At 42.0% G+C, this 24339-nt stretch overlaps 2 protein-coding genes across 4 annotated transcripts in view; one reads left to right on the top strand and one right to left on the bottom strand.

Moving 5' to 3' along the window:
* LOC134678727 (pyruvate dehydrogenase phosphatase regulatory subunit, mitochondrial) overlaps nt 1-19370 on the bottom strand; it is a 31200-nt gene extending 11830 nt beyond the window's left edge. The window contains exons 1-7 of one of the 3 annotated variants that reach the window (XM_063537394.1): nt 18968-19370; nt 16882-17094; nt 16218-16381; nt 15833-15966; nt 14775-14877; nt 13957-14058; nt 7050-7222 (exon numbers count right to left, since the gene is read on the bottom strand). In XM_063537394.1, coding sequence (XP_063393464.1) covers nt 7050-7222; nt 13957-14058; nt 14775-14877; nt 15833-15966; nt 16218-16381; nt 16882-17094; nt 18968-19215 — 1137 coding nt within the window. In that variant the 5' untranslated portion in view covers nt 19216-19370. Of the gene's footprint in view, nt 1-7049; nt 7223-13956; nt 14059-14774; nt 14878-15630; nt 15691-15832; nt 15967-16217; nt 16382-16877; nt 17095-18967 lie in introns of those variants that run through there. The other 2 variants (XM_063537395.1, XM_063537396.1) reach the window with 2 other exon arrangements.
* A 486-nt stretch (nt 19371-19856) lies between these two features.
* Nucleotides 19857-23071, top strand: LOC134678758 (enkurin). The gene is made up of 5 exons (XM_063537456.1): nt 19857-20048; nt 20661-20785; nt 21133-21295; nt 21931-22147; nt 22854-23071. The coding sequence occupies exons 1-5, from the start codon at nt 19963-19965 to the stop codon at nt 23019-23021; spliced, it is 759 nt and encodes a 252-aa protein (XP_063393526.1). The 5' UTR covers nt 19857-19962; the 3' UTR covers nt 23022-23071.
* Nucleotides 23072-24339: the final 1268 nt, after the last annotated feature.

Raw genomic sequence — 24339 nt, 5'->3', positions numbered from 1 at the left:
AGGGTTGTCCTGACAACCTTGTAAGAGGTTATTAAACCAGTCGTCGTTAGACTGAACATAAACCAAATCGACTGGTACTGAGCGCGATAAAGCATCAGGCACCACATGATCTTTACCCTTTTTATGTTTTATCTCAAAATTAAATGAAGACAAACGGACGCTCCAACGAGCCAAACGCCCAGTAGGGTTGTCTAAACTTAAAAACCATTTGAGAGCCGCATGGTCAGTATATACAATGAATTTCTGACCGTTATCTAAATAACATTGCCAGTGTTCTAATGCTAGAATAACGCTCAAAAGTTCACGTTCCGTTATTGAATAATTTTGTTGTTGTTTTGATAAGGAACGGCTAAAATAAGCTATAGGTATTTCAATACCGTCTTCATCTTGTGTCAGCATAGCACCGATCCCGTAATTTGAAGCATCACAATGGACAGAAAATGTTTTAGAAAAATCAGGACAAGCCAAAACAGAACTAGACACAAGTGCTTGCTTTATATTGTCAAAAGCAATGCTAGCCTCCTCATGCCACTTAAATGGAGGAGTCTTTTTTCCCGTAGATGTAAGCATATTAAGAGGAGCGGCCAAAGTACTGAAATTAGGTACAAAACGCCTGTACCAGCTGGCCGTACCGAGAAACTTTTTAAGTTCACGTCTCGTGGTAGGAACAGGAATATCAAGAATTGCCTTCACTTTTTCAGGGTCGGTTCTTAAGCCTTTGTGGTCAACAATATAACCAAGATATTTCAACTCACGTCGAAAGAACGCAGATTTTTCATAATTAATTGTAAGCTGAGCAAATTTTAACTTGTCTAAAACTCGGGATAGTAAAGAAATGTGTTCATCGAAACTGTTTGATATTACAATAATATCATCTAAATACCAAAACACGCGGTTTTCAAATTCAGGAGTAAATAGCATATCCATTAGACGCTGCTGGGTGGCTGGCGCATTCGTAAGACCGAAAGGAGTGACCTTAAAACGATACATGCCACGGCCTGCTACATAAAACGCGGTCTTATCCCTATCTTCTTCGCGTAGAGGCACTTCCCAAAAGGCCTTGGCAATATCAATGCTAGATAGATATTTTGCATCACGTAAATTGTCTAGTATTTCATTTATAAAAGGCAGCTTATATGCGTCTTTTTTAGTAACTGAGTTAAGTTTTCTGCTATCCAAACAGAATCTCCAGCTTCCATCCTTTTTAGGAGTAACAAGAACAGGACTCAACCACGGACTTTCGCACGGTTCTATGATGTCTAAAGCAAGCATCTTGTCAACTTCATCTACCAACACCTTTTGTTTTTCAGGAGAGAGTCTATAACATCTCTGCCTGATCGGTTCATGTTCACCAGTGTCAATTCGATGCTCAATCAAATGCGTGCGACCGAGCGGACTAGATTCCGTCGACGCTTCATGAAATCGCGATATAATATCATTCGCTTGAGCCTGTTGTTCTTGAGATAAGTCTTCAAAAGGAAGAACTTGTTTATTAGTACTAGTAGTATTTGTATCATTATTCGCAATTAAAGTAGAGCAATTAGAAGGTTGCATCAATTTAGCGTGTGTAACACATTTAGGTAAAAGGTCAAATCCTTTCCAAAAATCAATACCAAGTATTAGATGTGACGAAATATCAGGGATAACGTGTGCAGTAATGTTAAGACATTTATTATCAAAACATACTGGTAAGTCAATGTAACCAATAGAGTCAGCGGAAGCGTTCTGTTTTTTAGCAACTCGTACAGAGAGTTTGTGTGATGTGTTAAGAACAAAACCTTGTTCTAGTAAAACATGGTGAGAATTATTACCAAGTATAGTAAGAGAACTCCCACTGTCCAAGAGACCGCAGAGAGACAAATTATTTACATTAATATTTACATACGGCCGATCGTGATCATTTTGATCATCAAAGAGGATCAAAGATGTTTTACATGATAACATGAAAAGACGAACAACTGATAGCCAATCTTCCCACTCGCGACGTGAAAACTTATCACTATTATTTACATCCAATCTTTGATCCTCGTTTACTCGTTTTTTGGCATACTAGTAGTACGAGTAGACTTGTTACATTGAGGACATTCAGTGCTGCGGTAACCATCTTGGCCGCATTTAAAGCACACTATCTTGCGCGGTTCCTTACATGAACGCAAAGAATGGCCATTCACTCTACAGCGCACACAAAACTGCTTACTTGAACTAACTATATTTATCGACTTACTATTTACAGGTTTATATACAAAATCATCAGTCAAAGACGATGGACTGGCAGTAGGAGGCTCCTTAAAGTTCCTCGAGCGATCAAGGCACGCCTCATACTTCCTACATACAGCCTTCAAGTGCTCAATAGTTTTAATATCAGCTTGAGCTACCATACAATCGTATTCAGGACGGATATTTCTGAATAAAATTTGCAACCTATCCGTCTCCGGCATAGTATAGCTGAGCCGGCCAAATAAACCTGACATAACGGCAAAGTACGCAACGACCGACTCATCCTTACCCTGAGTACGGTCCTGAATTTCACGCATTAGTTTATAGTCATAATCCAGAACACCAAAATCATCAAACAGTTTTACTTTTAAGCTTTCCCAGGTGGAAAAACTGTCCTTGTAGGCACGGAACCAGTGAAGTGCTGCATCCGTAAATATTTCATAAGAATGTTTTAATAAGGTACTAGTAGGCAAGCTCCTAGAAATCGCAAATTCCTCAACCTTCTGCACAAAACTACGGGGACAACCTTCACCCGCGTATGTAAACTTCCGAAATTCGCTAGTTACCGCCCTGTCACAATGAACAATAAGTTTACCCTCAGAACCTTTGTCAGAACTCGCGGTAACAAATGAAGATGAAGAATCGCTGTTGTTAACATTTTTTGTATCAAAACGCATTTTCAACGCGCTGAATTTAGATACGAGACCTTTATAAGTGTTACGATGTTGCTCAGTGTCCGCATCAATACGCTGAAGGCGCATGTATATATGTACAAGATAGGCCTGAATTTTATTTACAAGTTTTGAGTCACCGGTACTTTCGTATAATACTATCTTATCCTCAATAAAGGAAAGTGATTTTTCAGCGCCTGACAAGTCATCGGCGACTGAAAAACTAGAGAGCAAATCCTCATCCGCATATTTTATTAACAAGTTACTCAACTGTTGTCTCAGTTCTACAACAGTGTCGAGAGGCTTTTCTTGTCTGATACTTATTTCGTAAATAAGTTCAGACTTATTTAACATATTTACATTTACACTAGACAAATCCATGTTAGATCCCTATGAAATAACGCAAGTACAAATAAAACAGACTATTTACAAGAAAAACATACAGACATACATACAAATAAATAGTACATAATATGTACTATGTATACGTTATACTATAAGAAGTGTATACTTAGCTAGGTATATTAATATGCATACGAATAAAACGGCAAAATGCAAACTGCAAATTTGGTAACGCCAATAAGTCTATTAATGACTATATGCTTAATTAGTACACAAAAACTACGAAAAAAAAAACAGCATATACAATAAAATTAATAAGGTATGTACAAACACATAAAGTATTTACAAGTATGTACATAACCCAATCCAAGTCTTTAAAGACCCACGTACTGACAGAAAACCCTTTGGGCGCCAATGTAACCGGCTAGCTAGAGCGGTAAAAGAAAACCAAGTTCTTTGCAATAAACAATATAATATGAAAATATGTAGGTACAATAAAATAAACTAGTTTCTGTCAGTACTTGAATCTAAACCAATAAAATATCGTCACTGGCCTTAGCGTTCTTGAATCCCATTCTTTGTCGAACCGTACGATCAACTTTATGAGGCCGCGGTTGCGGGAGTCAGCTTTGGCAACGCAGGCTCAGCGAGGTCCGTGGGTAGAGAAAAGCTTCAGCAGCAAACGTCCAAATAATAAACAGCAACAGTAATAAACAGCTCTTCAATTTAAAGGTAGAAGAAAGGGCTGGAACAATCGTACGTTCTTAGACTTGTAGTCGAAACCTAACCCAAGCCTTATTCCGTTACAAGAACCAGTGACATGTATTATACAAATAAGACTTGGATTAGGTTTAATTTCAACATAAACCTAAACTTAATGCTATATATACAATTATACAAACTTTACCTGCATTAGTGGCAGCCCTAGTATTAAACTTTATCACTAATTATAACCATACAGTATTATTAAAATAATAATTACAGAATTGCTATCTCCAACAACATTTCCAAAGGAAAAATTTATGAATAAAAAACAAAAGACGGGCGAGACCCTTAGCTTTTTTATTTACAACCGGCCAGTGCGCGCGGTGACTGTACATGCAGGTTTGCCATGTTACAAGACAAGAAAACAAGATATTATAATTTTGTTTAACACATTCAGTGCTAGTGACTGCCTAGGGGAGTTCACTGTTCGTAGGCGCTTTTCGCTACATACGGTTTTTCCCGTGTTATCGGCCACGCTCGTAGCGCGTAGCTCGGGCTGGCGCTGAATGTGTTAATTCAATATTTCCATGTAAAAAAGTAAGTACATTAGTATTACGGCCGTATTTGAACAATACATCGTTATAGGATCGTAACTTTTGACACTGGCAGATAGGTATCGTATCGCTGTGGTATCTTATAAGCATTGTTCGAATACGGCCGTTAGTGTTAACACTTTCGCAACCGGGCAAAAAACGGTGCACTACCCCAGAAACCGGTCGTCTATATCTGCGTACAAAAGAACCCGCTGGGCGGGTTGTCCGGCATCTGAGCAAACATTACGAGTGCCTACCAGGCGGGTTCTCGGTAGTCAAAGTGTTAAACATTATTGATTTTTTAATCTACACCCAAAGTTGCCTGGACTCCGACCCACCTAACAAAAAGTGCCAAGTTCAGGATCCAACTCTTCTTGGCCATGTTAAAGAGTCAGCATGAAAAATTATTAGTATCGGCTTCTAACCCGATTGGTCGGCATGTCATCTAATGTATCAGGGCCCACTCAAATTTCGGTCGCGTCGCGACCAATAGTTTGGAAAATGCTGATGTACGTACACTATTGACTTTTAACAAAATGGGAGAACTTCAGAAATTGCTGTGACTAGACGAGAACATATCCATCGGGACACGTAGTCTGCAGTTGTATTCTAGTTTCACATATATTTCATAATCGTAATCATTTTATTTGTTGCATCTTCTAATCATCTTGTATCGTCTTCACGTCGCTGACAGCGTCCACGGAACGTTCGATGTCACGAATTTAGCGCACGGACACGGCCAAGTTACGCGAGATCGAACGAGCCGAGAGCGCTCGGTTTCCAGCTCTTCCAGGTCTTTCATACCCGTCAAAGGATTCTTTCCAGGTCTTGATTAGCTGTCTGAAGATATTTTCAGAGGTTCCAGGTCTTGATAAGCTGTCTGAAGATATTTTCAGAGGTTCCAGGTCTTGATTAGCTGTCTAATATACCTACTGATTAAAAACATATTGGGCGATAAAATAACTAGTGTCTCTGTGAACTATAGAAGTCGCGAGCATAGTTCATCCCACCGTGATTCAACAATACGAAATTTTAAATATATTCATAAATGAAAAAAACAATACGAAATTTGAGTGTAAAAACAAAACAATAAGTTATGTCCTAGCATACAATTACTGATTGAACCGGGGACCTTCCGTGTGCAAACAAAAATAAGCGAATGGTTTCAAAATGCGCCATTATAGTTCTTAGCTAAGCTGACGAAATTCGGATACTTATTCTCGAGTCAATATCTTAATATCGCCTAAACCAGCTATATAATTTTTCTGCATTACTTGCCGTTTACTCTGTAAATATGTCTCAAAAATAACAAAATTCTTATGATATCGATACGACTATTTGTTTAGGCCCGAGGTATCACGATCACGACTCCGCCATTTTTAAATATTTCCGAAAACCGGATCGACCAAAAAATCTACTCAATCATAAAATCTGGTCAAAAAATTTCACGAGATACGGTTGAGAATTGTGACCTGTAGAGGAGAAGAAAAGCAAAATGCCCGAGTCAAAACGTAGACTTTCGCTACGCTTCGGTCAAAAATCGCCCAACTATGTATCTAATGCTCACCTCGGGCGCCTCGCCAACGGTCCACTTGTAGTCCGGCGAGAAGGCTTCCAGCCCGTTACACCGCTTGTGTTCGGGGCATGTTACAGCAACAGCTACAGCAACATACCTCAGGCGCCTCGCCGACGATCCACTTGCAGTCCAGCGAGAAGGCTTCCAGCCCGTTACACCGCTTGTGTTCGGGGCATGTTACAGCAACAGCTACAGCAACATACCTCAGGCGCCTCGCCCACGATCCACTTGCAGTCCGGCGAGAAGGCTTCCAGCCCGTTACACCGCTTGTGTTCGGGGCATGTTACAGCAACAGCTACAGCAACATACCTCAGGCGCCTCGCCCACGATCCACTTGCAGTCCGGCGAGAAGGCTTCCAGCCCGTTACACCGCTTGTGTTCGGGGCATGTTACAGCAACAGCTACAGCAACATACCTCAGGCGCCTCGCCCACGATCCACTTGCAGTCCGGCGAGAAGGCTTCCAGCCCGTTACACCGCTTGTGTTCGGGGCATGTTACAGCAACAGCTACAGCAACATACCTCAGGCGCCTCGCCCACGATCCACTTGCAGTCCGGGGAGAAGGCTTCCAGCCCGTTACACCGCTTGTGTTCGGGGCATGTTACAGCAACAGCTACAGCAACATACCTCAGGCGCCTCGCCCACGATCCACTTGCAGTCCGGCGAGAAGGCTTCCAGCCCGTTACACCGCTTGTGTTCGGGGCATGTTACAGCAACAGCTACAGCAACATACCTCAGGCGCCTCGCCCACGATCCACTTGCAGTCCGGCGAGAAGGCTTCCAGCCCGTTACACCGCTTGTGTTCGGGGCATGTTACAGCAACAGCTACAGCAACATACCTCAGGCGCCTCGCCCACGATCCACTTGCAGTCCGGCGAGAAGGCCTCCAGCCCGTTACACCGCTTGTGTTCGGGGCATGTTACAGCAACAGCTACAGCAACATACCTCAGGCGCCTCGCCCACTATCCACTTGCAGTCCGGGGAGAAGGCTTCCAGCCCGTTGCACAGTTTGTGCAGCTGCGCTTGGGCGAGGCTCGGCGCGCGACGCAGCAGCTGTTGCAGCAACACGTGGAAGTGGTCCCAGTCTTCTTGGACGCATCTCTGGGCCGCCGTGTCGACTAGAAAACCGATTAATCTTTTTGGACAAACTTCTCTATGTATACTAATTTTACTAAGCAGGTACGTCTGCCAGCCATATCACAAATTTATATATTTAGGTGTCCGTGCCTTCGCTTGAACCACATTATGAGATAACACCCTTGTAACTCAGCCCTAATCAAGCGAATTCATCAACTAGTAGCGCTATCTATCGCGCCATTCAAGTACTAATGTCGCCCGGTTGCCAGCGCTCGGCTGCTTTCTCTTCAGTACGCTTTTGTAACTCAGCCGAGCAACACGTTTACAAAGCAAGTTTAAAAAGATCGAGAAATTTAAATCGAAAAAATATTTTGAAAATCTCCGACTTCGTGACATTCCGCTCGGTGCCCATGGCCCAGCGACGAGACGCAGTGACCTTCCTACAGGCACCGTCATAAAAAGTACACGGGTACTTACGCCTCATGGCCTTGTCCTGTGGGACAACAAGCGTCGTCCCGTGAGACGACATGGCGTCGTCCCGTGAGACGACAAGCATCGTCTCGTGTCTCGTGAGACGACAAGGCGTCGTCCCGTGAGACGACATGGCGTCGTCCCGTGAGACGACATGGCGTCGTCCCGTGAGACGACAAGGCGTCGTCCCGTGAGACGACAAGGCGTCGTCCCGTGAGACGACATGGCGTCGTCCCGTGAGACGACATGGCGTCGTCCCGCAAGATGACATGGCGTCGTCCCGCGAGACGACATGCGTCGTTCCGTGAGACGACATGGCGTCGTCCCGTGATCGTCCTGACAGACGACATGGCAGCGTCTTGCAAGACAACGAGCATCGTCTCGGTAAAAGACCTTGTGACATTCCGCTCAGTGCCCGTGGCCCAGCGATGAGACTAAGTGAGCTCCTATAGCCATCATCATAAACAGAATACCTACGGGTATAAATGGCACATGGCGTCGTCCCGTTGGACGACAAGCGTCGTTGCGTAAGACGACATAGCATAGTCCCGTGAGTTGACATGACATTGTCCTGTGGGACATCAAGCGTCGTCCTGTAAACAATAAGGCGTCATCCTGTGATACGACAGGCATCGCGATGAGTTATGTCATCATGTGAGAAGACATTTCACCATCTTGTGGTCGTCCCGTAAGAGGATATTGCGTCCTATGGGCTATTGGACTACATTGCGTTGTTCCATAAAACTACATTTTGTCGTATCGTGAGACATTAATGCGTCGTCCTATGAGACGATATCGCATCGTCCTCTGAAAAGACATTGAAATTGAAATGACATCAGTCTCATGGTCTACCACTAATACGGTAGCGGACGTCTTATTGGTCGCTTTATCGTTCGATGTCTGCACGGCCGGACTCGCATTTAAGGTCTGCATGGTCATGAACCAATGTGCGACCCAGTCAGTGGGCGTCATCATCATTGTAGCTGACCAAATGGTGTGTCACCTTTTAGAACGACGAGCAGCAGAATTTCTATTGGCGGGTTTGGCGCGAAATTGATAACGAAATGTAGTTACAGTAATTGTTTCAACCTGCCGGGGAAAAAGGCAGGTTTCCGTCTTGGTCGTGTACAAATGTTGGTCTTGGTCGATAACTGCCATCTCAATTGCCGTGAGATACCAAACAAACCAAAAATATACATTCTGAGGATCCTAAACTGAATGACTAACTGGCCATGGAAAATAGCAGTTAAGAAACTGTGAAAAGGGAAGAGTACAAAGTGAAAAACCGTGTGTTATACTTTGCCCAACTAGATCCTATACCAAAAAGAGAGAGGGGGAGGGAAGAAAAATTGACGTTAGCTTTAAAGAAGGAAAGAAGACTAAAGCTCTCGCTTCTAAATAGGAATACCAATACACGTATAATGCCAATTCATTAACGGCTCTGTCATAGGCTTACAAAGGATATCTCTTTATTGCGGCTCTAAACCTGAAAATAAATAAAGAGTTAATGATATATATGAGTGTATAATCGTCGCACTAAATCCCTCTCTTAAATGATGAATGACTATGCGACTTAATAGTGTCTTTGGGAATACTGAAGCATCTCTAAATATTGACAATTAGCTAAAAAATTGCGACCTGTCACAGATAAATCTTTTACTTAGGTTAAATCGTCTACTATGTAGCTGTGAAACTGAGACCACTGAACTAAGAGTAATACCTAGAAAACACAGGGGCAGGATCGCATTCCGTCCATGAGACCGAACTGACAAAGGCATTTTTAATGCTGTAAGCAACAAGCTCCACTTCGGAAGAGTATCTAAGCAGCGGTTTGTCAATCAACCTGCGCCGTCGGTATAACAATCATGCATCATAAAACGTTGACCGTAAACGTTACATAGTTCAATTTCAAAGGAAATGAACTCCTACTGGTGATATAACTATCGGAAACAGACGGCATTTGTAGGAGGTGCTTTTACATAATGTCTAAAAGGACCCTATATAGTACAATATTAATTTAGTACAGCAATCCGCATAGTTACCCATGATTGTTAAATAGGACGTGAAACATCGGCTTCTATAGTGGTAAATGTTATGCCTATGTAGACGATGAAGCACCCCTTCAAATTATGCAAATAAATAAAGAATTAATGAAAAGATTTTTCGGTAGTTTAGTTAGAGTGGAGTTACTGATTCTGTTTCGAAAAATCACGTATTGAATTAGAGGTGAAGCCGACTAAGGGACTAAACTGTCGAACCAACAGCCACGGTCCACGGCTTTACCTACATCTAAACGATGATTGTTTAATTTTTCCAAATAGATAACTTAAAATGAAGTCACTTCAGAAACTTTGAAACCAAGTGGACTGCGGAGCAAGCCAATATACATACAAATGTACAACGTACGTAAACGTACATACTATCCGTAATATGTAGAAAATATTTGCAGGCAGTCACTGATAGCAGATACCGGATTCTGAAAGAACACGGACCAGAAATATCCTTCTTTCGATTTCCAGATGAGAGGCTTCCTTGGCAGATAAGGAAGTACTCACATGATTTTATAAAGAATAACAACATACGGTGGTTCAGGCAAAATGCAAGATCTAAGCGAAATGTGATCCTGGTAGTGAATCAAGACTACAAATATGTTCGCCGGTTAAATAGAGCCTGCAATTTACTCTGAAAATCAACACTAGTTCTGCCGACATTGCAGCATTGCCAGATCTAAGTACTACAAGCTTAGCTGAAAGGTAGTAGTCCAGGGTTTACAGCATACTGTTGTAACAAGTCTCGTAGGGCATGTAATTGGAAACATCATCGTCAATGCAATCAATTAGAGTTCCAGGTGTAGTACCCTACAAAATCATCGTGTCTTGGTTAAAGGGCAGATGTGCTGCTAATAGAATTACAGCATTAGTTGTGAAGACAACTACAATTCATATATTTATATATTCATGATAATATGCTTACATCATTGCATATGAGATATCTGTAGACATATATCAGTGTTACGTCAGGCGTAGCTCACTCCGCGATTTTGTCGCGTCGCTCCAAGTAAATGCGGCCCACACCAATTTTGGTGTCTAGCACTAGTAGCTGCCGCGCACCGTTATGTAACGGACACCTGCTCGCGTTTGCGCCACCTTGCGGTCATAATCTGTCGTAATAGACGCGTTTTGTTAGAGAGTGAACCTTCTGTACCTACAGTACATACTATTATTTATTCTATGATTACGTCAAGGTAGTGACATAAATATAATATGTCGCAGAGAGGCCAAGATCATCAAATAATTGTTTATTTGTGGGCATCATGATGCCTAATTAACCCTAGGGTTCCCTCACGACAATAAAAACAGTCTAAAATCAATTGATACACAACTTAATTGCACGAAAGCCAATAAATATCATACAACGTCCTTGTATTGCTAAATTTCTAACCAAAGTACCTACAAATTATTAATAATAATAATTCAGCCTATATACGTCCCACTACGGGGCACAGGCCTCTTCTCACTCGCGAGAGGGCTTGGGTTAGGGTCTCCATGCTGGCCTAATGCGGATTGGGGCTTCAAAGTACAAATTAAGTAATCAAATTAATATTTGGTAATTAATGCGTCTACACATGTTAAGGTTTGACAGGAATTGTGCCACAGCATCGCCCGCGCGCGCCGTTGCTGGCGCAGCACTTGAGATTAGATGATATCATGAGACACCCGTGGCTTGTGCAACTACAATGCTATAATGCCAAGAAGTTATTGGTTCTCACCATATACAAATAATAATAATGTTTTAATTTTTCTGGGTGTTACGAAAGTTTCGCAATTGGTTTGAAAAGGTTGCACTCTTTTCTTAGTCAAAGAGTCTTCCACCATCAGTCAAGAGGTTTTTACACTCTTATAGAAGATTGTATGTATACGAAAGCATTAAAAACTCACAAATCGCGCTAAGTCTAACAATAAAGCATCGTACAATCCATTACCAGCGCGCGAACCATAAAATCTTCAGTTTGGGAATCAGCTTACCACCAGAAAGAGTGAACATTAAACAACCTACAATTACAAGCCTTTGTTATAATTAGCCTAAAAATTATAGGTGAAGGCATTGGAATTATTCAAAGATTAAAAAATCTTCTAAAATATCCTACATGGTAGACGGATCTTCAGTCTATGCACAATATCATGGAGAGATGTCATCCACAACAACTGGAGTTGTCAGCATCACTTTAAATTCATAATCATCGCCTTCATACGATTGTCACCTGCGTGTCAGTGATTTTGTTCATTCGTTAAATACATTCGCTTGCATGACTGACAAGCATATAATATAAAAGCTTGGTTGACCCGGCACCAGCTTAATTGACATGTTTCCAGTTATCTGTGATTCATAATTGACACTTGAAATAGGTAGGAGAACTAGGAGGCCTACCTTTTCATAAAAGAATTAATATCTATTCATGAATTACTATTAATATGGTTGTTTTTAAAGCAACCCTCGCCTAAAACTAATCAGTAAGGTAGGATGTATTATCGGCTCAGTTGAAACTATCTACTGCTGAGAGTTGTTACTAGTTAGCAACGCATGCATCAAGTCATGAAGTGTTGTATTTTCTTCTTCACTTTCTGACGCTACTTTCAGGCAGAGGAGTACTCGATTCGAAATAAATCTCAATGGCTTCCACAAATAAGTACATTATGTTTATATTTTTTTTTTTTTACACGTTTGCTTAAGGAATATGTTGTCCTTATGTAATGATAGCCCATTAACAAATAAACCTGGTATACCTAGTCAATAACTGTTTATATCTAAATAATGACAATGTCGTATTCTAGTGGGTACCTATACTTACAAACATTTGGTTATTTGTCCACATAGACCTATATAACATTACATCTGGCCTATCATATGATGCAACTTACCAATTTACATTAAATTGTTGGAAAATACGATAAATCAGAGAGAACCCAAGCTTTTCCAATTAGTTACAAATTTTTAACAGTAGATGGGCCGACAGTGCTATTTTTGTGGTAAGCAGTAGATAAGTAGTAGTAATATCATTACATCATACAGCAAAACCTTTATCACCTAGTGGGCTATTGTAAGGAAAGCATCAGAGCATCAGAGGTAGTTTGGACGGGTTTAGTGTAAAACTCACTCGATGTGGTTCACGTTACATGCATCAGAGCTACTACTTCAGATAGTGGTTACACTTAAAAATTGTACAACCTACAAGTACCTTCTTATGTCTTTAATTATGATTTTAGGGACAACTTTTCAACTAATAATTACACAGTTGTTTTATATAAAAAGTTAAGTAATTTTATAGTAGCAACGGATAACTTATGTTGCCAGTCAGTGCTAACAATTGTCTCATCTATCGGTAATTCCAAATAAGGAAAATCTAGTTAAGGTTTGACGCAAACAATCCTTTAGTATATCTATATGGAATAAATTTCAAGCCCACGTTCTTATTATGTGATTTTTGCATATATATAAATATTATCAGTCACAGTACGCCCGGACCAGCGCCGGCAGAGGTTTAAACACGTCTCATAATGTGGTTCAAGCGAAGGCACGGACACCTAAATAGAACCGTTTTTCCCCCGAAGGGTAAAAAACGGATATTTAGGTTCCTGCCGAAGCTTGAACCACACCTAAGGGCCTTGCCGGCTTATGTGGTACTGAAGAGAAAGCAGCCGAGCGCTGGCAACCGGGCGACATTAGTACTTGAATGGCGCGATAGATAGCGCTACTAGTTGATGAATTCGCTTGATTAGGGCTGAGTTACAAGGGTGTTATCTCATAATGTGGTTCAAGCTTCGGCAGGAACCTAAATATCCGTTTTTTACCCTTCGGGGGAAAAACGGTTCTATTAAAGGAATAAAGACGACCGGGCTGGCCTAGTGGGTTGGGTAGTGACCCTGCCTATGAAGCCGATGGTCCCGGGTTCGAATCCTGGTAAGGGCATTTATTTGTATGATGATACAGATATTTGTTCCTGAGTCATGGTTGTTTTATATGTATTTAAGAATTTATATATTATATATATCGTTGTCTGAGTACCCACAACACAAACCTTCTTACCTTACCGTGGGGCTTAGTCAATTTGTGTAAAAATGTCCTATAATATTTATTTATTTATTTAAAGGAAAATATCTCCGCTTCCGGCAAGGCTCGCCTGACAATGCCTAGTAGTGGGGATAGTATTGAAGGGAGCCACATGAAATAGAGCGCTCTATATAAAAAAATCGTCCCTCTGGTTGTCAGCTGACGATTAATTTGTAAGGTTTTTCTAAGAACTTACTTTCCTCCTCGTTTACAGGCTTGGCGACAGGTTCAAATCCGCCCGCCAGGATACAGCCGTCCCTCTCCCGCATATATATGTACCCGTCCGGGTCTCGTACCACTGCGGGAATGAAATACTTTCATCTCAAATTAGTCATCAACATCAGTAATTTACTTTCTACACATCTCGCTCGCACTAAGGGCTCCCCCACATCTGGCGTCTTTCGAGCGTCGGCGTCTACAATTCTATGGCCGACGTCGACGCAACGTCGACGCAGCGTCGACGCAACTGCGCAGCGACGTCATATTTCATAGCGCTGGACCGACGCCGACAGACGCCAGATGTGGGGGGGGCCCTAATATGCGAGTACAAGCGAGATGCATAGAAAGTGAGTTAGGTTCTCGATAGCGTTTATGTGAGTGCCAAACTAATGGTAGCCACATAGAACCCCTAGTGTAAATTTCATTCGATAGCGTGACGAGCGTTCGCGTTTGCGTTATGTCTATTTTTGTATTGGATTTTGAACAGAGCGTTTGAGCAACGTTGACCCAGGAGGAAAATCAAAAAATGTATGTATGGGAGGTACCCTAAAAAAAATATTGGTACTTTTTATTTTACCGTTTTGTCGCAATGCATGATTTATGTATCCATGCCAAATTGCAGCTTTCTAGCACTAACGATCACGGAGCAAAGCCTCAGACAGACAGACAGACAAACCTGGCGAAACTATAAGGGTTTCTAAGTGACTACAAAACCCTAAAAATACAGTCAAAGATAAAAGAAATCGTATAAAAATTACTTTTTCAACAAATCACATAAAAGATATTTAGTTTTACCTGGCGTCATGGGGTCGAGTCCGTCAATGGGTTTCGTGTGCAGGTAGTAATGCTCGCAAGGCAGCAGAGGCACCTTCACTTGGGGCTTCGCTAGCTGTCCCACCTTTCAATTAATAATAAATATAAGTTGTTATATATGGCTCCTCTGCACGATGGGCCAGCGCCGGCCACTCCAAGGGACGCAGCCATGCGGTATAATGAGATAGCAATATCACTTGCTCCCTCTAACGCATAAATGCGTCCCTTGGAGTGGCCGGCGCTGGGCCATCGTGTAGAGGAGCCATTATACGTAGTGGCAAAACATAAGTATGTCGCAATGTACATAGTGCAAAACACAACCCACAATGAATAAAATTGCCTATCTTTCAAATGCCAATTTGAACTGTATAAGTACTAACCCCCTTTTTTAATGGGCCTGATTTAGTTAAATTATGTTTTATCCTTTTCTTACAAATACATAAGTCAAAATGACAGATAAAGACAAACAATTCATAGCTAATTCAATCCAGTAACGCGTTTATGAATAATAACGCCATAAGTAGTTACTGTAAAATTAATTTTTAAACGGGCTAGTTCTTTTCACTCATACGAGATTCGGTAGCTACTCTAGCTAGCCGCGCTGCATAAAAGAAGCAATGCCTTTCGTTTAACAGAAAGTTTGAGCCGGAATATCGCCTCGGATAATTTCAATTATGCCTGCCTCGTGGGCATCACTTAGGCCCACTTGCACCATCCCACTAACTCGGGGTTAAGCGGTTAAACCGTTAACCTACTGTCAAAGTGTACTGGTAACCATGGCAACTCCAGGTTTAACCGGTTAATCGCGGGTTAGTGAAATGGTACAAATGGGCCTTACCTGCCTCGCCCAGAAGCCCGCGCAGTTGATGAAGTGTTCGCACTGCATGAACCAATGGCTTGTCTCCGTCGAGTCTACACAGAACGAGCTGCCTCGCGAGGATTTCGCCCCGCGAGCAGCTCGGTCTGTGTATACTCGTACGTGCCTCGGGCGAAGCAAACGCACTCGCGGCCTATCCACTTGCCTCGTGGGCACCACTCACCTGCCTCGCCCAGAAGCCCGCGCAGTTGACAAAGTGTTGGCACTGTATGGACCCGTGGCTGGTTTCCACGCCCGCCACTCGGTCGTCCTTAGAGTGCACGGCGGTTAAGGAGCAGTTCTCCATTACGCCGACACCTGGGGGCATTCGTTAGTTATTCCGCGAAATAAATAAATAATGTCCAGTTCTAGTCAGCCGTGAATAGTGTATCTGTAATTTACACACGTATGTTTGCGTTCAGAATGGAGTGATGCCCCTAAAGACACATATCTCTCATCAACGCGATGCAAATTAGATGAGGATCAGCTACACCATCTCCAAGGACTGTTTAAAATGTTTTCCACGATCAGACGGGGCGTTGCCCCTTGAAGGCTTCGTCACCGCTTACCTTTGGCCACAGCCTCTCTCATAAGCGCCATGCAAACTAGATGAGGGTCAGCTACACCGTCGCCAGGTATCCACAGGCCGCCCAAGATGTCTTCTACGTTCAGGAGGGGGCAGAGCTCCCGGCAGCGAGCGGAGGAGACTAGCTCGCAAGGGATGCCCCATGAACTGTACGAAAAATTTTTAGTTGTAAAAATGTTGGTTAAAAAATAATTTCAGTAAAATTCAATCCAGTTAACATTGTACTAAGTTACGGCTGACTGAGGTTACAGCAGAGGCTTGTAAAATTGTCACACGATGCGTTATAAAGGAACGAGTAAAATTAAATCGGATAACAGCTGAGCCGGAAATAACGCGGTTCCGGGCCGGCATCCAGCAAAATCTCCGGGGCGGACTCTTACGTGTACCTAACCATATTTGTTCCTTGCGTAAGTGCATCGCCCAAACCCACCCACGTGCATGATTTCGAAATGTCTTATATACTTTGATAATACTCGTATTCACATACAGCCCCATCTCCATATCGCGCGGCAAACCATCGATCCAGCCAACTCGATGGCTCGCGCGGCAGCCCAGTATCCATTGCGCGCGGCTGCCGCGCGAGCCAGTGTTCGATGGTTTGCCACGCGAAATGGAGACGGGGCTTTACAGTAGGTATACGTACTTACACAGACTGGCTCTTCATCCTTCTATACACGGTCATACGATCCCTATTCCTCGCCAGCAGCAGGGACCCGCACTGCTTCCACCCCGTGATCTGTCCAGCCGTCTCCAACTCCTCGAGGAGTTTGATAGAGGACTGCGCCAGCTTGACCTGGGCGAGGGACGGTTTGAAAGCCCCGATGAGCCCTGAGGAGTGCCAGCGGCTGCCGGCACCGACCCTGCGATAACAAATACAAATAGTTTATCCCTAAATAAAACAAACGAGTGGCTGAGACAGCAGAGCAAGGTCACGGATGTTGTGAAACGCGTAGCAAATTTGAAGTGGGAATGGGCGGGTCATATAGCAAGAAAGACCGACTCGTGGAGTAAACGACTACTTGAGTGGCGACCATGGGGGGAAGAGCGTCCCCAAAGTAGACCCAAGATGCGTTGGGACGACGACATCAAAAGGACTGCGGGGAAGAAGTGGCTCCAGGTTGCAAAAGACCGTGACAAATGGCGTAAAATGAAGGAGGCCTACACCCGAAGGGTAGAAAAAGGCTAGAGAGAGAGAGAGATCCCTACATAATATTTTAAAATTTATAAATGCAAAAGTAACTCCTCCTGCCTATCTGTTACCTTCACGCTTAAACTGCTTTCGTCATTACTCAAACATCTAGAAATATGTTTTGAGAACAGGGTACAAAGTACCATTGTGCCCGGTACTCCGACCTCAGTTCACCGGATCCCTCCTAGAAATCGTCAGCAACGTCAAAGGTCTGCTAGGCTTATTGGTAGAGTTAGGTTGGCAAGAATAGTGCCTCAACCCATCACGCAAAAATGGTGCCATAATATGACGTCGCCATTAAATGTATTTGTTCATTAACACAATGACAATATTAACAACATAAAAGTCGCAGGAGCAAAAACACGCAAAATTATAGAAATAGCAAAGATGCAGCAATTCAATTTACATGCAATAACATCAACAAGTAAAAAAAAGAAATAAATAAAAAAACCGGACAAATGTGAGTCAGACCACCGCGGCAACAGGAATACGAGTACATCATCAGTGAAAATTTAAAATTTCAATGGACAATGAAGTCTTAGTAATAGGGTCCCGTTTTTGCCCTTGGGGTACGGAACCATAAAAACAACAATTACATACATTACAAAAATCTTTGGACGACACATCAGTAGCAGATTTAGGGGGGCTAAGGGATTCAAGGTGCCCCCTACATCCACACAACAGCACTTGAGTCCAAGACCAAAATTGGATTACTGTAATAACTGTGATTAGCATCGATATTTGTTCAAAAATTGTGTATGTTATCCATCGTACCAGGTGTTTTCAATAACTCCTTCAAAACCAGTCTGGACTTAACAGGTATGCAATCACATAACTCCTGAATTTATATCAACATATTGTGATAAAACAGTAGGAAAGTCTGAGCATAAAAAATATTTTATTAAGTCCCAATAAAAATTACTAATGTTGACTGTGCATACTGTATGAAACTACCCACTATTGATTCAAAATTGGGCCCTCAATACAGAAAAAATGGTAACATTAATTAAAGTCATTGAGAGCCTAATAAAACATGCTTACGAAGTAAATTTTTAATGTGTGATAAGTTAAAAATCTTTATTAATTGAAAAAATAACTAACCCAATCAATACTACAATTTAAATCTACCTTCATATCCACAGGTGCTTAAGATTTCTTTGTATTGATTCATCTATTTTCAATATGCACTTGCACTTTTGTGCAACAGGCCAGCATTTTCCTTAATCAAACTGTCTAAAGCATTGAAAGGAAGTCTCACAAGGTGACAAGAAGCAAATCTTTTAACAATGCAATTGTGAATGCAATTGGCTCGCACTACGCAACCACCTTCTAGCGCCCGATGCACAACTGTCACTACATACCTACCTATCGAATTGGCACCAAAAAATCAATGAACAATTATCATATCACCAATTCACGACACATTTGGCAGCACTAGCTAAAAAAGTATTCTAAACATCCAAAAAACTCACTATCAAACGCCAAGTAAAGCTTAAGCGGCAGATTTTTACGTTACAAAAGTTAATTTATTCAAAAACGCTTACTTCTCTTTCTCGATAAGTATAGTCTTGTCGCCCCAGCCTCTTTTCGCCAGGTGGTACGCCACCGCCGCCCCCATCACACCCCCGCCGCATATCACCACCTTCGCCTCCGACGGCAACTTCTCCAGGCACCCGTCCAGCTTCTCTTCATGATTCAGGGCATCTAAGCGACTCGAAAACTGACGGTGCCCCGCGCCGAATAGGCTTATGCACCGCGAAACGTCGCGCCTGTGCACCCGCCTTATCAACATTTTCACCGGTTATCACCTCAAAATGAAAATGAAAAGATCTTTCCGGAAAAACTGCATTGGATAAAACGTAAAATGTCTAAAAATAATATTCAGGGAAGAATCAACACGAAGAAAAAGACATTTTGTTTTGACAATTGGGTAACTGTGTTGTCAGACGAAATATTTCCCAGTCCAACCCTTGAGCCAATCACGATCTATCTGCGGGTGTGGTGTGGCGCCAGCATTCAAATTAAATTGCATTGGACATGCGCATTTCTATTTTCAATGGAAACACAAAGAAATTGCATCGAATATTCTCTAGTTCCTTTTTTTGCCACCCGCAAAAGCGGAAAGTATTATTGTAAGGTAGTGCGTCAATATTGCGTTCAGTGGCCCATTTTATAAAGCTACAAGTTACAATTTACAAGCGGAAGTCTCTTTCTAACCCTATGTTTTAGAACGAGACTTCCGCTTGTAAATTGTAACTTGTAGCTTTATAAAATAGGCCACAGTTTTAAATATTATCGAGATTGTGCTAACATTTAACTCTAACTTTAACACATATACAATATGTCTTCTAATTAAGTTAATTGTAACTTATATATTTTCTCGCTTTAAATAAAACTATTTATAAAACAGTTGTCCAACTCGTTTCCATAGAGTAACTTATATATCCATGGAAACCGGGGGAGTGTTTGGCGTTAGGCCTTAGAATATTTACGGTAAATCATAATATATTTTTGCTAGTTATTTTGTATAGGTAAAGGCATGTCGATAGTGGAAATCGCACACCATAACGAAGTCATTTACACCATTCTCGACAAACCCCCACCGGATCCACCGAAGACGCCCAGGTTTGTAAAATACTTCCTACAAGACCAACCCATGACCATCCTAAATTAAAGAAAATGTCCATTCTCGTACAGTAAATTAATATTCCTATTATTTTTTTACTTTAGTTACCTACACTAATCTCGCTCTAGTGATTACACTTTGTTTACTTTTACCTAATGTTGTGTTAACCTAGAATACCTAGAGATAAAGATGATGATGCTGACGTCAAGTTGAAGTGATAATTGGTCCAATTAGACCGTTTTTAATAATGCAACTAGGGGTAGTCATTCAAAAATTGACCTGTCGGGTCTGCCGTGGAAAACCGTAGCGCGAAGGACATTTTAACAATTAGATCCATACATAAGTAACAGCGCATTGTTCTGTTCCCGGTCCTGTAGGCTCTGATCTGACAGGTCGCAAATGGAGACTTATTGCTGGGTTTCGTTAACATGCGACAGGAGCGATACAATCGATACAAACGCGCGGTTGTCAAGAATATTAAGATGGAGTAGCGCCGTTTTAATCCAGCCATGGGGGTCATTTCATTAATATTTACTCTCATAACTCTCATGGGCCCAGGATCCGCATGAGCAGGATACTTTTAGATCATAATATTTGCCTATGTTCACCAGGTACCACTCTGAGCTAGAGAAACAGCTGAAGGCCCGAAAGATACCCCAACTGCGTCGGACATTTGGGTACGCGGAGACGCCGGTCAACCCCCCTGACCAGTTCCTTAAGAAGGGGGAAGGATATAGTGAGTTCTCTTTCATCTTGAGTAGGTATTAGGCTTAGAAGTCTTAGAGCGCAAACTTAGAAGGGGACTCTGTGGAGGGGAGGATCATAGGGGAGGGGGACTCTAGAAATACGTCGACTCATAGAACGAGGCAGTGATTTACACGATGCACGATATTCTTATTACCTAGGAATTTCATGATCTGCCTGATTTTACGATCCGCCACTGGTATAGATATCTTTTTTTTTATAGATAGCATGAATGCCTTTATTAGTAGATGAGATACTGAACTGATACTGTCCTATAGGTTGAATTTCGGGTGGATTATGGAGACAAAACTTATTTAATATTAACCTCCCTTTGTCCAGGTCAACCCGTAAAGAAGTCAGACCACAAATGCATCAAGGGCGACTTACCCGCCGTGCCGAGGCGACCCCCGCCAGGAAAGGGGCCAGAAAAACCTAAGGTCAACTTTAGGGTACTCAACATTAAGAAAGCCGTCAAGGTTAAGGGTAGACCCGTAGAGCCGAGGTATGACTTTATTGTTTGTTTTAATAAGTGCAGTCGGCAAAGCTGTTAGCTGGAACTGGCCACTTTGATAATATAAGTCGTCTCATATAGGTATCACAATCCAGAAATTTTCAGTATGCCCCACGTACCCCTGCACACACATTTGTATGCAGAGAGCTAAACTAGGTAACAGTTTTGCTGAGTGTACGTTTTACTTTTAACCGACGTCAAAACTCCCCTCATCTATTCGACCGTATTTTTTGATGTATGTTTGTTAAATACCTCAGAACGCCGTCATTTTTGAATCGATTTGGAAAACGTTTTTTTCTGATTAAAAGTAGACATATAATATAGTTACATTTTGGTCCCATTTTTTGCAAAAATCCAGTTCTGATACGTAATGGGATTTATGAGGAATTCCTCAAATGTCATAGGCATACATATAGCGATTTGGTATATTCATCAACAAATGCAAATTATTCAAAAAGTCTTATTGGAGGAAGTACACAGGATTATTTCTTAAAAACTAACTTTTTATTATAATTCCGACCTACTATGATTGCTCGTCATAAACGGTATCAACGGCGCTCGGCCGGCGCTGGCCCATCGTGTAGAAGAGCCATAATAAGCTACTTGACCAATATTAACGTTTTCAGATTAGTAGACACCCGCGACGGCCATATAAAGAAGATCAAGGGCTCCGGTGAAGTCCCGGAATACTGTCTCCGACCGGACTTCGGGCGTATGCCGGCTTACCTGGTGCGTCGCAACAGGAGAATCAGAATGGAACAGGAAGCCATGCAGTACGCTGATGATCACAAGGAGAGTCTGTGCAAGCAGCTTGCTGATGAGGAGAGAGAGAAACTGCTCAAGGTACGGTATCGTCTTGGGTCGTCCCATTCGTTTTTCGTCAAGTTCTTAAATTAGTCCTATTCCGCTTTCGTCACCCATTCTACATTCGTCATAATTGTCGGTGGCTTTCAATGTAGAATGCGTGACGAAAGGAGAATCGGACTAATTTAAGAACTTGACGAAAAACGAATGGGACGACCCAAGACGATACCCAAGGTACGAGGAAAATGTATATTGAGGGATTCTGGTACGTACGGGTCGTAAGTAGCTCAATGCTACTGTGAAAGAAAGAGCCTAGACCCTAACCTAGGTACAGTAGATATATTAGGTACTGCTCTGAGTTTATGAGAAGTTGCTTCCTTTTAGCGGGGGGCCGGCTATGCTAAATGACTAAGTTACTCGATCGATCGATTCAATAGGCCTCGTGACTTTGAATAGAAAAAAGTTAATGGTACCTACCCGTTTGACTGAAACTGACCGGTGTGCTTTTTTAGGGTTCCGTACCCAAAGGGTAAAACGGGACCCTATTACTAATACTCCGCTGTCCGTCTGTCACCTGACTATCTCACGAACCGTGCTAGACAGTTGAAATTTTCACAGATGATGTATTTCTGTTGTCGCTATAACAACAAATACTAAAAAGTACAGAACCGTCGGTGGGCGAGTCCGACTCGCACTTGTCCGGTTATACTTGATAAAAAAAGGTTATCGATTTGTGTTGTTCCAGGACCTGAAAAACAAATGGCAGCTGAAGCAGAAGGCGTTCCTCCAGCTACCCATGCTCACAGACACGGTGCCGAAAATCATGAAGAAAGTTAAGATGGAGCAGGAGCTGAAACAGCTCGAGAAGGACATACAGCTCGTCGAGTCCAACCCGTATATATACATTTATTGAGTGTACATAATACGGGGCCGCAACTAAATTTATCTCAGGAGGTCGATTCTACTCTTGGTAGAGAATCTCTTTTGTTATTATGTATTAATTAATCTTATTATATGGAAAGAATGCGTATGTGCGTGTGAAATAAAACTGTGTATGTAATAGGTATTTGTTTCATTTTCGAAAGCGAAATTCAACGTTGATATGCCTGTTCGCGGTAGGCCTTCTGTAGACAGCATCCTTTACGTTATGGCTTTTACCTGTCCGTTCTGGACACATTGTATCGGAAATAAGTTGGTTAGTACCTACACATGTGACGTCCCAGGAGTAAAGGTACATTATGGCCATTGGCGCTTACGCTATTATTAACGTCGCTCCAATATTATTGCCAGTGCCGGATTTAGACATTTGCCGCCCGTAGGCTATGCCGATTTTGCCGCCCCTATCCGCCTCGCTTGTAGGTTTTTAAAGTACTTTTCTTTCAGAGGCGTTTAATTTTATAGTACAACACACCATAGCCATATTAAAATGCATATAAGGTTACGTCACTAATGTCACATTCTAGATACAGACATATACTTATATGGGCCTTTTTTGTCACTCAATCACGATGCGACCTCGTTATTTTGCCTGATCTGATCGGTGACCAGTGGGTGAGAGTGAGGCATTGGCAGTCAGGCTGGATTAGGGTTTCTGGTTTCTCGACCTTTTTAATTTCTCGAGGCACGGGAATTCTCGACCAAGATTTCTCGAGTTTCTCGAGTATCTCGAGAAATTTTGAAAGCTCCAAAAAACACCATGTTATTTAATTTTTTTTTGCTTTTTTACAAATCAGACTCGTAGGAATCGTAGGTGAGAAAAATAATCAAATATATGGTACATTTTTAGTCACCATAAATTGCACTTAATAATCAAAAATACAACAGCAAAAAAACTATAGGTGCAGACGTGCGCACCGGCGATGTGTTATGCTATAGTGTATTTCTTTAGATAGGTATTGAACTAAATGTAAACAAACCACAATATGGTATTTAAGTCAATAAATTTTACTCGATGTGACAAAACTTACAGAAGTTTTACTACTTGCTATGAATTACTCGTACTTACTCAAGGTAACAATAAAGCTGCTAAAATTGTAATATTTTGCTAATAGGAATATATCGGGGTGATTTGTAGACATGTGTAAGTAATGCTCGTAATATCACAAATGAGATATCTCTCGAACACGTAATATGGCATTACGTATCTCTCCGCGAAATCAACCAGTACTTCAAACATCACGCATCACGCGAGCCGCACCGAGCGCGCGAGCGCCAACAACCGGCCGAAGCGC

This window comes from Cydia fagiglandana, chromosome Z, assembly GCF_963556715.1.
Source record: "Cydia fagiglandana chromosome Z, ilCydFagi1.1, whole genome shotgun sequence".
NCBI lineage: Eukaryota > Metazoa > Arthropoda > Insecta > Lepidoptera > Tortricidae > Cydia > Cydia fagiglandana.
The sequence above is the reverse complement of the archived record's forward strand: the minus strand, read 5'-3'. Positions and strand labels throughout refer to the sequence as shown.